This window comes from Anomaloglossus baeobatrachus, chromosome 2, assembly GCF_048569485.1.
Source record: "Anomaloglossus baeobatrachus isolate aAnoBae1 chromosome 2, aAnoBae1.hap1, whole genome shotgun sequence".
NCBI lineage: Eukaryota > Metazoa > Chordata > Amphibia > Anura > Aromobatidae > Anomaloglossus > Anomaloglossus baeobatrachus.
The window spans coordinates 464,933,222-464,946,823 of NC_134354.1; the positions used below are offsets into that span (position 1 = coordinate 464,933,222).

Genomic DNA, 13,602 nt, shown 5'->3' on the forward strand with positions numbered 1-13,602 from the left:
TGTATATGTATATATACAGTATATATCAATGCAAAACTGTAGTTTTTCCTCCAATTTTTCATGAGATGAACTCAAAGACTTAAGACTTTTTCTCTCAAATATTTTTACCAAATTCTGTCTATACCTGTGTTAGTGAGCACTTCTCCTTTGTCGATATCATCCATCCATCTCACAGGTGTGGCATATCAAGATATTAATTAGGCAACATGATTATTTCACAGGTGTGCATTAGGCTGGCCACAATAAGAGGTTACTAAAATGTTCAGTTTTATCACACAACACAATGCCACAGATGTTTCAAGTTTTGAGGGAGCGTGCAATTGGCAGAAATGTCCTCCCGAGCTGTTCCCCGTGAATTGAATGCTAATTTCTCTACCTTAAGCTATCTCCAAAGTGTGTTTCATAGATTGTGGCAGTACATCCAACCAGCCTTCCAAACGCAGACCACATGTAACTACACCAGCCCAGAACCTCAACATCCAGCATCTTCCCCTCCACAATCATTTGAGATCAGCCACCTGCATAGTTGCTACAACAATTGATTTGCATAACCAAGGAATTTCTGCACAAACTGTCAAAAACTGACTCAGGGAAGCTCATCTGCTGCTTGTCATCCTCAAAGGAATCTCCACCTGACTGCAGTTTGTAATTGTAACAGAGTTGAGTAGGCAAATTATCACATTTGATGGCATCTGGTACACTGAAGAGGTGTTCTCTTCATAGATGAATCCCGGTTTTCACTGTACAGGGCAGATAGCAGACTACATGAATCTCATCATGTGGGTTAGTGGTTTGCTGATGTCATCATTGTGAATCGAATGGGCCATGGTGGCGGTAAGATTATGGTATGGGCAGGCGTGTGTTATATAAAGTGAATGTAGGTGCATTTTATTGATGCTATTATGAATGCACAGAGGTGCCATGATGAGATACTGTGGTCCATTCTTGTGCCATTCACCCATGACCTTCACCTCATGTTTCAGCATGATAATGTACAACCTCATGTTGCAAGGATCTGTACACAATTCCTGGAAGCTGAAATCATCCCAATTCTTGAATAGCCCAGTTCTTGCATACTCAGCCGACATGCCACACATTGAGCATGTTTTGATGCTTTGGATCGGTGTAAACGACAGCGTGTTCAAGTTCCTACCAATATTCAGCAACTTCAAACAGCTAGTGAAGAGGAGTGGACCAACATGTCACAGGCCCCAATCAACAACCTGATGAACTCTACACTGAGAAGATGTGTTGCACTGCGTGAGGCAAATTGAGGCTACACCAGATACAACTAGTTTTTGATCCACCATAGGGACCCCACAATACTGAAAGACTGCACATTTTATAGTGACCTTTTATTGTATCCAGCCTAAGGCACACCTGTGATATTATTATAGCGCCCCTGAAGCCATCAGGGAGCTACAAGGTACTGCATCCCCACCAGGATGCAGGGCTAACCCCCTAGGGAGCCAGAAGACCAGTGCCGGTAACAACCAAACACTCCAGCTAATCCCTGTTATTCCCGAAATTCCCCCATAGACTGGTACCAGGCTAGGGTTGGACCAATGGATGGCCGCCTAGAGATGGAGCCAATCCAATCCACTAGATGACCAGGTGGGAGGGGCAGATAGTGGACAGAGAGTCAGAGTCAGTGAGAGGAGTCGGTGACAAGGAGAGAGAGAGAGAGGACGGAAAGTCAAGAGTGTGACAGTAACCTGAGGGCCCAGGCGGTTAGTTGCCGGTGGAGTATGGTGGAGTACTCCCGGAACTACGCACCAACGGGGTACAGAATCCTAGGTCAGGCAAACGCTCCAGGCAGACCTGAAAAAAATTGCACAGTGAGGGGACCATCTGGGACCTCATTGACCTTGAAGTTCGGGACACAGTAGCAACAGGAGAACCGGGGACAGGACCCGAGACTCCAAACCCACAGGGTTCATGCTACCATCACCAGACTGCTGTAAAAGACAACCAGGAGGGGACCCCCAGCTGGTCCAAGCTGGTTAACATAGGGGTAAGGACGAGAGTATTATCTCTTCACCTGGGTTAGTTGTGTGTGACATCACCACTGATGTGTATGTAGCAGGCTGCCTCAGATCTGCAGGTGATACACAACAATACAGGAGGTAATCAGGATAAAATGCAGCTCTTCTGCGCTGCCTCAATGGGCAAAAAATACCCTGAATTGCTTGGGTTTCCACCTAAGCCAGTAAGATGGTCCATAAACAGTTTACAACACAGCAAAGGAATTAATTGATGAAAGGTATCAGTCAGAAGAATACAAAAAAGATCCAAGATATTTGATATACTGTGGAACACTGGGAAGATGATCATTCAAGAAGTGGCTTAAATTTAGTACAACCATGACATTATCATGAACTGGATGTCCCTCAAAAATGATGAAAAGGAAAGAAGAATATTGGTCCAGGAGGCTGTAAGAGGCCTACAGCTGTTGGAATTTCTGATAGGTACTGGTTTTGTACTGTATATGACAACAATCTCCCATAATGTTTATTAAAGTCTGGCCTTTGATTGGGGTGCCAAATAAAAATCTTTTCTTAAAAGAAAAACATCCATACCGAGCTATATTTTGCCAAAACTTACATCATTTGCCCAAAAAATGGAGGAAAACATGTTATGGTCTGATGAAACCAAGGTTGAGCTTTTCAGCTATATGAGAGGCTGATAAGTCTTTGGCTTTTCCCAGAAAGAAATGAGATAGGATGATGAAACCTTATATTTATTCCACATACTCTCCACTGATGTCAACACACTTCTTATATCAGTTTTCCAAGTTCTGTAAGCCTAGCAAAAAGAAGGATTTTGATGGGGCCTCAAACCAGGCATCCTTGTCATCAGAAATGGTGTGAAATATGGTACCCTAGAGGTGTTTCTTGAGGTTTGGAAACAGATGATAGTCAGAGGGAGCTAGATCTGGTGAATATGGTGGGTGGTCAACCAGCTAGAAGCCTAGCTCTGCCAGTTTTGCCATGGTTGCTTGTGTAGTGTAAGCAGAGGCATTGTCTTGCAAGACAAGATTCCTTTGGACAGCTTGCCGTGCCTTTTGGCCTTCAGAGTTGCCTTCAATTGGTCCAAAAGTTCAAAGTAATACCTTGCATTGATGGTGGAACCCTTTTGAAGGTCGTCCACTAGCAGCACACCCTCCTTATCCCAGAACACAGATGTTATCGCCTTAGTAGCTGATTTTTGCACCCTGAACTTCTTTGGATGAGGATTGCGACTGTGCCACCATTCTTTTGACTGCTCCTTGTTTTCATTGTCATACAAATAAATCCAGGTCTCATCCATAGTGACCAGTCGATCCAGGAAGTTCTTATAAGTCCGGAAACGCTGACAAATGGTCCGGGAAGTTTTCACTTGCATGCTTTTCTGATCTGTTGTCAAACATTTGGGAACCCACTTTGCAGATAGCTTCTTTATGTCCAAATTTTCATGGATAAGGACACAAACACGTTCATGGGAAATCCCTATGATGTCCGCTATTGCTTTGGCTGAAGTTCGTTGATTCTCCAGTATGAGGTTGTGCACAGCATCAACGATCCCCAGAACAACAACCACTCTCGGTCGTCCAGGACGTTCCTCATTATTGGGGCTGAAGTGGCACATTTTAAATTTGGTAACCCAGTTTTTAATTGTGGAATATGAAGGGCATTGATCCCCCAATGTCTGTGACATATCACCATGAATAACCTTCGCAGATTTTCCTTGCAGAAACAAGAATATTAGCATTCTTCTCCTCTGCTCTCCGTTGCTGTGAATATCACATTAGACGTTGCCATTTTATTTTCCCATGTATGTAGAACACTGTTGCCATAAGCAACAAGCAAAAGACTTTAAAAACATATATTAGACACAAGGCTTTAATGTGATATAACACTTGTTACCATAGAAACATAAAAAAAAAACAAAGCCAAAGACTTATCAGCAGCACCTCGTAATTCCAAAAGATAAGTTTGGAGCAAAGCCAAAACTATGCATCACCTAAAGAACACAATACCCACAGTGAAGCATGATTGGGGTAGCATCATGTTTTGGAGCTATTTTTCAGCAGCTTGAACTGGAGTTTCAGTCAAGGTGGAGGCAATTAAGAGCATTTCAAAGTATCAGTCATTTTAGCTTTAACATTTTTAAGCCTAGGCTATAAAACAGAACATGAAGATACTTAATTCTGTTATAAATTCAAATGGTAATTTAACAAAGTGTTAGTGTATGGGTGTGCATAACCATATTATTTTAGTTCTTCATTTTTCCTTTTCCACCCAAAAAGATTTCAGTTTGATTTTCAATTTAATTGTATATATCATAGGTGACAAAAAAGTTTTTTAAAAAAGTTAGAAATTATTTTTTTTATATGATTTGTTTACATAAAAGAAATGGCATACATAATGGCATTTTAACAGGGGTGTGTATATCTAATTTATGTAGCTTTAGAAACAGTGTGAGGACTACATCATCTAGGCAGATACTATTGACAGCTGAGCTTGTAAAGGGCACTTTACACGCTGCGATATTGCTATCGATATCGCTAGCGAGTGTATCCGCCCCCGTCGGTTGTGCGTCACGGGCAAATTGCTGCCCATGGCGCACAACATCGCTTTAACCCGTCACACGGACTTACAGTTAGGTCCAGAAATATTTGGACAGTGACACAATTTTCGCGAGTTGGGCTCTGCATGCAACCACATTGGATTTGAAATGAAACCTCTACAACAGAATTCAAGTGCAGATTGTAACGTTTAATTTGAAGGTTTGAACAAAAATATCTGATAGAAATTGTAGGAATTGTACACATTTCTTTACAAACACTCCACATTTTAGGAGGTCAAAAGTAATTGGACAAATAAACCAAACCGAAACAAATATTTTTATTTTCAATATTTTGTTGCGAATCCTTTGGAGGCAATCACTGCCTTAAGTCTGGAACCTATGGACATCACCAAACGCTGGGTTTCCTCCTTCTTAATGCTTTGCCAGGCCTTTATAGCCGCAGCCTTCAGGTCTTGCTTGTTTGTGGGTCTTTCCGTCTTAAGTCTGGATTTGAGCAAGTGAAATGCATGCTCAATTGGGTTAAGATCTGGTGATTGACTTGGCCATTGCAGAATGTTCCACTTTTTTGCACTCATGAACTCCTGGGTAGCTTTGGCTGTATGCTTGGGGTCATTGTCCATCTGTACTATGAAGCGCCGTCCGATCAACTTTGCGGCATTTGGCTGAATCTGGGCTGAAAGTATATCCCGGTACACTTCAGAATTCATCCGGCTACTCTTGTCTGCTGTTATGTCATCAATAAACACAAGTGACCCAGTGCCATTGAAAGCCATGCATGCCCATGCCATCACGTTGCCTCCACCAAGTTTTACAGAGGATGTGGTGTGCCTTGGATCATGTGCCGTTCCCTTTCTTCTCCAAACTTTTTTCTTCCCATCATTCTGGTACAGGTTGATCTTTGTCTCATCTGTCCATAGAATACTTTTCCAGAACTGAGCTGGCTTCATGAGGTGTTTTTCAGCAAATTTAACTCTGGCCTGTCTATTTTTGGAATTGATGAATGGTTTGCATCTAAATGTGAACCCTTTGTATTTACTTTCATGGAGTCTTCTCTTTACTGTTGACTTAGAGAAAGATACACCTACTTCACTGAGAGTGTTCTGGACTTCAGTTGATGTTGTGAACGGGTTCTTCTTCACCAAAGAAAGTATGCGGCGATCATCCACCACTGTTGTCATCTGTGGACGCCCAGGCCTTTTTGAGTTCCCAAGCTCACCAGTCAATTCCTTTTTCTCAGAATGTACCCGACTGTTGATTTTGCTACTCCAAGCATGTCTTCTATCTCTCTGATGGATTTTTTCTTTTTTTTTCAGCCTCAGGATGTTCTGCTTCACCTCAATTGAGAGTTCCTTAGACCGCATGTTGTCTGGTCACAGCAACAGCTTCCAAATGCAAAACCACACACCTGTAATCAACCCCAGACCTATTAACTACTTCATTGATTACAGGTTAATGAGGGAGACGCCTTCAGAGTTAATTTCAGCCCTTAGGGTCCCTTGTCCAATTACTTTTGGTCCCTTTAAAAAGAGGAGGCTATGCATTACAGAGCTTATGATTCCTAAACCCTTTCTCCGATTTGGATGTGAAAACTCTCATATTGCAGCTGGGAGTGTGCACTTTCAGCCCATATTATATATATAATTGTATTTCTGAACATGTTTTTGTAAACAGCTAAAATAACAAAACTTGTGTCACTGTCCAAATATTTCTGGACCTAACTGTACCTTTCCTGCGATGTTGCTGTGGCCGCCGAACCGCCTCCTTTCTAAGGGGGCAGTTCGTGCGGCGTCACAGCGATGTCACATGGCAGCCTTCCAATAGAAGAGGAGGGGCGGAGATGAGGGGGCGGAATATCCCGCCCACCTCCTTCCTTCCTCATTGCCGGTGGACGCAGGTAAGGAGATGTTCATCGTTCCTGCGGTGTCACACATAGCGATGTGTGGTGCCGCAGGAATGACAAACAACCAGCAGCGTGCACCACCAACGATATTATGAAAAGGAGCGACGTGTCAACGATCAACGATTTTTTACGTTTTTGCGATTGATGGTCGTCGCTCCTAGGTGTCATGCGCTGCGACGTCACTAACGACGCCGGATGTGCGTCACTAACGACGTGACCCCGACGATATATTGTTAGCGATGTCGCAGCGTGTAAAGCACCTTTTAGTCTATTGCAAACAACTGTAGGTAAACAATATCTACACTTGTTACGCCATAGGCATAGGTCACTAGAAAGTCCATGGCTGCTTTGGATACCCTTATACCCTTGTTTGCTGCTCATAGTAGTAGGAAGTTTCTTGGCTTACTGTTGTTCCACAAATTGTTTACAACTAAAGAAACCAGTTTTTTTGTTTTCCAATAAAAAAAAAATTCAACTGAGCAGGAAGAAACATTCTACATTTTTCATCATAACAAATTTCACATGTAGCTAAATGTTGGTGACTGAACGCTGTAGTAGTCACCTGGCTTCTACCACACAAAGAAAAAGCCTTGAAAAAGGGGAGGCACTGGTAGAAATATGGAGGGTTAGCTAGGATATGGTAGTTGACTATACATGTGTGTGGGCATATTTTTTAGGACAACCAAGAACTAATTTTTATACTTTTAATAACAGAGTATCCAGCAACTAAGGCAATGTAGATACAAAAATTGTCTTTAAGAAGTAATCATAGTTGTCTATCATATTTTTAGGACTCTCCATAAAACACACAGATCAATTACAGAAACTATTAACCCTCGGATGGGATTAATGTGCCTGACAGGCGCTTCTCTTTTGCTTTAATTTCTCCCTCCTCACCAGATTTTCAGGAAATCCCCTCTCTCCAGGTAGTCTCCTGGCTCCAGCTGCTGTGTGAAACCTGATACCACAATTGGTCTGCAGAGCTTCAGGAGGGCAGATATACCTCTGCTGGTTTCTCAGGCTCATTGTTCCCGAACACATCACACTTTTTTAAGGTTGCTTTTGCTCTTTGCTCTGCAAATGTGTTTTTTCTGGGGGAAACTTCAGGATGTAATTCTAAATAATTATGTGTGTAATATTATTTTAGGTGTCTTGAAATTATGTTTTTGTGCCAAATTTTTCTCTTTTTAATAACAGCTATGTGTTATAACTGGGGGTTATTTGGTGGGAGTTTTGAAATGTGTGTATTTCAGAGTTATTACTTTTATGTTGAGTAAATGGGTTTGTTTTGCACCTGATAATGTGTAGTCTCTTTTATTGCATCCCTGTGAAGGTCTCTGATCACTTGTAGATCACTGAAATTGCAAAAATTAGATATTATTGGTATTTTTCCAGACTGCGCCTGACAGGCACATTATTCCCAAACTCATTATTAAAGATATTGTTCCCACAGGGGGTTAAAAAGGCATTGATATCTTGGATGAGTAAAAGGAAAGGCTTGCAGGCATATGATGTATTATTTACTTAGATTACATCAAGATGAGGGTCTTTTCGTTAAGAAAAATTGCACACATTGCAAATGGCATATCTTTTTTCCTCTCATGGAATATCGTAAATCAGAGACATATACTAAAAAACATCACAGTGATTGCGCTAAAACTATAGAATCCAAACAGTATAACAAAGTCTTACAAACCTTAATTCCAAGTTCAATGTTTTCACCTCCATAAACGTCCATTCCAGGATCCAATAGACCAATCTCTCCAAAAAATTGTCTGTTAACAACAAAGGAGCAGCCAATCATGGCAGGGGTTCTAAGAAATTAAGAAGACAATATAAGTACATTTTGGAGTAAATAGTTTATACTATGTATAGTATTATAAATATGTAGTGTCAATTCAATTACATTTCGATAAAAGGGTCATATAAATGTCACAGAAATGCTCCACATACATGTGCTATAATGTAATGCTATCACATAATAACATGATTATATAATGTAATTTCCAAAATCTAAATAACATAAAACAATAGTAAGTCCAACTAGTTCAGGCTATTCTGCAACAATCTTAACCAAAAGAAGGCAAAAAAACCTTATGTGGCATGTTCTTATTTTTGAGAAATAGTACTTCATGAAAAGCTGCAACTGTTGTACAATTGTTATTTAGTGATGGGTGAACCCGCAGATACCCGGGATCGGTGGGTCCAACCGGATTTAAAAGAAAAACCCATTTAGGGCATTTAGGGCCCAGAACTAATATCTAGCTGGATGCCGATCCCATACAAGTCTATAGGGACCCAAATAATGTGCTTTAAAATGGTGTCAGAGGGAATAAAGGGTTAGAGCAAGGGCATTATACTTACCAGCCTCCATGTGGCTATAATACTACTTACGGGCTGCTCATAAACCTCATGCATATGCACTGCTCCCCCCTACTGGCAGTCCCTTTGTCTGTGATTGGTTGCAATCAGACCGTGATCCCACCCTGAGTGGCAGCATTTTTTTTGCCAGAAGATGCAGATCTGGTTCAGGAATATGGTGTATAAATTTCAGCCCCAAATCTGCATCTCTTGGTAAAAAAATAGTATTCAGCCAAGCGATGCAGATCTGTCAACTCAATGACATCACCTCAGGTGAGGTCACTGAGTTTAATGAGGTCATCTGAGGTCACGTTTACCTTAGGTCACAAGTGGGGTACCTTGGGGTCCTCCAGCTGTGACCACAAATAAGCAAAGTGATGTGACCATTCATCTCTGCAGCTTAGTTAGTCTCTGCCTAGAGCCACAGCCTGTGGACATGTTCTGCGTTAACACACTGTGAATTCAGTATGTATACAGCAGTGCCAGAATCATCATGGGACTCTGTGTGCAATAGGTCAGAACTGGGTATTTGGGGGTAATAAAGTGGTGAAGTAGGGTGTTTTAATTTATTTTTTTTTTTTTCAAATGAAGGAATTTTTCGATGTTTGTGTTTATTTTTTTTCACTTACAGATTAGTAATGAGGGAGGTGTCATAGACCCACCATTACTAATCTAGAACTTAGGGGCATCTGTGAGCTGTCATTAACACCTTATTACCCTGATTGCCACCACACCAGTGTAATGGGATGAGCCGAGTAAAGTTCCGGGATTGTCACATCTAATGGATGCGACAATTCTGAGTGGCTGCACAGACTGCTATTTTTAGGCTAGGGGGCCCAATAACCATGGGCCTTCCCAGCCTGAGAATACCAGTTTCTAGCTTTATCATGGCTGGGTATCAAATTTTGGGGGGAGGACTGCAGCTGTATTTTTAAATTATTTATGTAAATAATTTTAAAAGCTGTATGGGGTGGCTCTTATTTTGATACACAGCCAAGATAAGCACACGGCTGGGGGCTGCAGACTGTAGTCATATGCTTTATATTTGCTGGGTATCATAAAATGGGTGGACCCTACACCAATTCACTTATTTATTTTTACACCAATATAGACACGCAGACAGGGCCTGTGATTGTAAGCAGTCAGACACGCTGTCACACAGGGTGGGGGTGCGGTATGATTGCAACCACTCACCGGGACTGTTAATGGGCAGGTGAAGCAGTGAATATTTTTGAGGTTAATAAGTGGCCCCAGAAGTAGTGTTACCACCGAGTGGAAGACTGGTAAGTATAATGCACCTGCTTTATTTTTATTTTCTGTCTTTTTTCTTTATTTTTCTTTAATTACACAGGTGGCCGGATCCAGATAATTACCTGGAGATCCCTGAGAACTCCAAGCCCAGGATTGATGCACAGGTACTAGGTAAACCAAATGGATCCAGAATTTTACAGCCTGGGTCCGCCCATCACTATTGTTAATAGGTCACTTGTTTCATGTAGCAAAATGTCAATAATAGGGTCTGGGTAGAACAAGTTACACACATGATTACATTTTATAAAGCTTTGGTTGCATAGGATTAAATGCTGCAATTTTCTATTTTATCTTTAGCACTTACAATAAAAGGAAATACCATTCAAATAGCGATGCAAGTGAGAAATATAAAAAACGTAGCAAAGTTTGACCACAACTTTTCAGAGAAAATTATCTAACTTAAAAGGAAACTTTCATGTAAATAATGCTATTAACCTGCATACATTGGGTCTATCGAAAGGATAATAGCATTCTAAGGCCCCCTTCACACGTCCGTGAAAATCACGCACGTGTTTCACGGACGTGTCAAAGATGCGTTTTCCCCTCTGTGTGCCGTGTTTATGGCACTACGTGTGTTCTCTGTGTGTAATCCGTGATAACACACGGAGAACGGAACTTTTTGCTCACATGTCCCTGGCGTCGCTGTCCGTGGTGCTGATCTTCGGTCTCCAGCCCTGCCGACTCCGCGCTGCTGCCGGCCGCAGTGAAGTGAATATTAAATGAGCATAATGAGCGGCGATCGGCAGCAAGTGACAGCAGCGGCAGGAGTAAAGATTTTTTTTTTTCTCTGACACGTGTGTTTCTCCGGCGCGTGTCACAAGGGACCGCATCCACACTAAATCCGTGTGGTTCGAGTGCCGGCCGTGTGACACCTGTGCTGCCAGAGAAAAACAAACATGCATCCATGTGGAGCACACTGACACACGTCTGCTCCACACGGAGGCACGGGCCAATGGCTGCACACGTGCGTGCACATAAACCCATTGATTATAATGGGTTTACATGTGCCCATGTCTCTGGTACATGCGGGCACAGACCTAGCACGTACCGGAGACACGTGCGTGTGAAGGGGGCCTAAAGCTGAGAGCCCACTGCACTAAAGGCCTGGCTATCGGGAGGAAACAAACTTTATTCCTCATGGCAGCCTCTGGCTGTCAGTCAGAGGGGCATGGCCAGCATGGCTTCACTCACTACCTTCAGTCAATAACCCCCAATAAGTGCATTTTTATTTCATTTTTTTACATGAAAGAGTCAATTATTGTATTAAAATATTGTATTAAAATTAGAGATAAGCAAACCTTTGGAGGTTCGGTTTGTTGGTAGCAAATGAACCAAACCTGCACTAGTCCGAACTTGGCCCGAGCAGGTTTGGAATTACTGATTGCCAGTTTAGTCACCGCCCACTTGCAGCCAGCCATAAGCAGATCTTTTTTGGGGACGGTGGGTGGACTTTTTCAATTTTGTTTTTTGTTACACATTACATCCAATCACACTGTTGTTACCCTCAGTGCGAATCATTCAAACACTGCAGGTGACGCGCACAGGGCTGAACACCAAGCGTACCTGAGCACAGCATTGCTCAAATAAGTTAAGTTTGCACGTAAAGCATCCGAACTCTGAACCTCAGCTCTGTTTTTTTAAGTTGGTGTTTGGTTTGAAAATCAAACCTCAGATTCACTCATCTGTAATTAAGATAACATTGCAGAAGTGTTTAATAGATGTCAGATTAGGTATCAAATTACACCTTCTTTTGTATCATAATATTCCAGTGCTGTGATACTGTGTTAAGCCTCTGCCACACTCACGTGCCTCCGGTACGTGTGTGCCTTTTTTTTTCACGTACCGCAGACACGGGCTCACGTGGTCCTATGTATTGTAATTGTTTTGGACACGCGTAAGTATTCAGGAATGGAACGTGTGTCCGTTCCGTACTTACATGTGTCTGTTTTTTAAAAACGCTGACATGTCCATGTTGCTCCGGCAGCACGGGTGTCACACGGCCCGCACCCGTAACACACACGGATGTAGTGTGGATGCGGGCCCATGTGACACGTGCCGGAGAAAGACACGTGTCAGTGTAAAAATAATAAAAACACATACTCACCTCGACCATACCTGCAGTCTCTGCCACGGCTGTCCCCTGCATCCGTCCCCCAGTGAATTTGAACAACGCTTCTTCGTCACTGGGGGCAGTAAGCAGCGTCAGCGGGGTGTGGCTTTGGCCAGACGCTGTCATTCAGCACCACAGACAGCGCCGGATGATGCATGTAAGGCGGGGCTTTCCGTTCTCCTCGTGTTATTACGTATAACACACGGAGAACATGTACTGCCATAAACATGGCACCCGTGGACAAAACCACCCCTTTAACATGTACGTGACAAAAACATTACGTTTTGTCACGTAAGTGTGGCACAGGGCTTAAGGTAAATTTGGCTATGTCTGCACAGCTGATTTGGTTTGCAATTAAAGGCTAAGAACAGGGTCCTGTACATCAAACTATCAAATGTTGGACTTTTAAAACAAAAAAATCCACTGAGTACATTTTTCCAATGCAAATTTAGCCATTAAGTATGATAGGCTCACAGAAATTGAACATAGCAATTCCACATATGATTGAGTGCAAAAAGGATAAGAAAAGGAGTTTTCAGCAATAAAAAAATACTTATTTATTAATTACATGTGTATTAAAAATATAAATTATCAACAGAGTATAAAGATCGCCGAAACAATACATAGGCAACAAGGCAGTATATGCACAATTGAAGCAATAGATCAACAAGAGAGGATGAGGGGTGATTCATGGGGACTGAGAGGATGAGGGGTGATGCATGGGGACAGAGAGGATGAGAGGTGATGCATAAGGACAGAGAGGATGAGGGGTGATGCATGGGGACAGAGAGGATGTAGAGCGAACTTGAAATAAATTTTAAGGACACAGAATAAAGAATGATATGGTATGAGGAGCAAGTGTGCAGGATGGGGAGTGAGGTGGAAAAGTATATGGACACACAGGAGGTAGTGAGGAGACAGTAAGGGATGAAAAGAATGTGAGGGGCACAGAATAAAGACTAGGTAGTGAAGGGGGGTGGTATGCAGCGGGGGCAGAATGGGAGGACAGTGTGAGGTTATTGCAAAGATGGGGAGTGTTATGAAGGCACAGTATATAAACTGGGCAATATAAGGGGACACAGTGTAAAGGACACTGTAAACAGTAGGCTCAGTTTAGAAAGAGGGAATATGGAGGGCATGTACCATAAGAGGGACAGAGTGGGTCATATTTTGTGCAGAGAATACTGTGAGGGGCCATTATTTATTCTGGGGCACAGTGTAGGGCAGATATTTTTAAGTAGAAGTATTATAATCATTCTGCTACTTTTAGGGGCTTCGTGTCGGGATGTGCTGCAGAAGACCGGAGAAGATGGAAATCTGCAGAGATGAGATGTGAATGTGAAAAGTCATC

General features: G+C 42.3%; 1 protein-coding gene across 2 annotated transcripts in view; it reads right to left on the minus strand.

Annotated features, from left to right (window-relative positions):
- The window catches only part of GALNT17 (polypeptide N-acetylgalactosaminyltransferase 17), a 581,607-nt gene that overhangs the window by 128,090 nt on the left and 439,915 nt on the right, over positions 1-13,602 (minus strand). For both annotated transcript variants that reach the window (XM_075336335.1, XM_075336337.1), the window contains one exon: positions 8,166-8,283. In XM_075336335.1, coding sequence (XP_075192450.1) covers positions 8,166-8,283 — 118 coding nt within the window. The remainder of the gene's footprint in view (positions 1-8,165; positions 8,284-13,602) is intronic.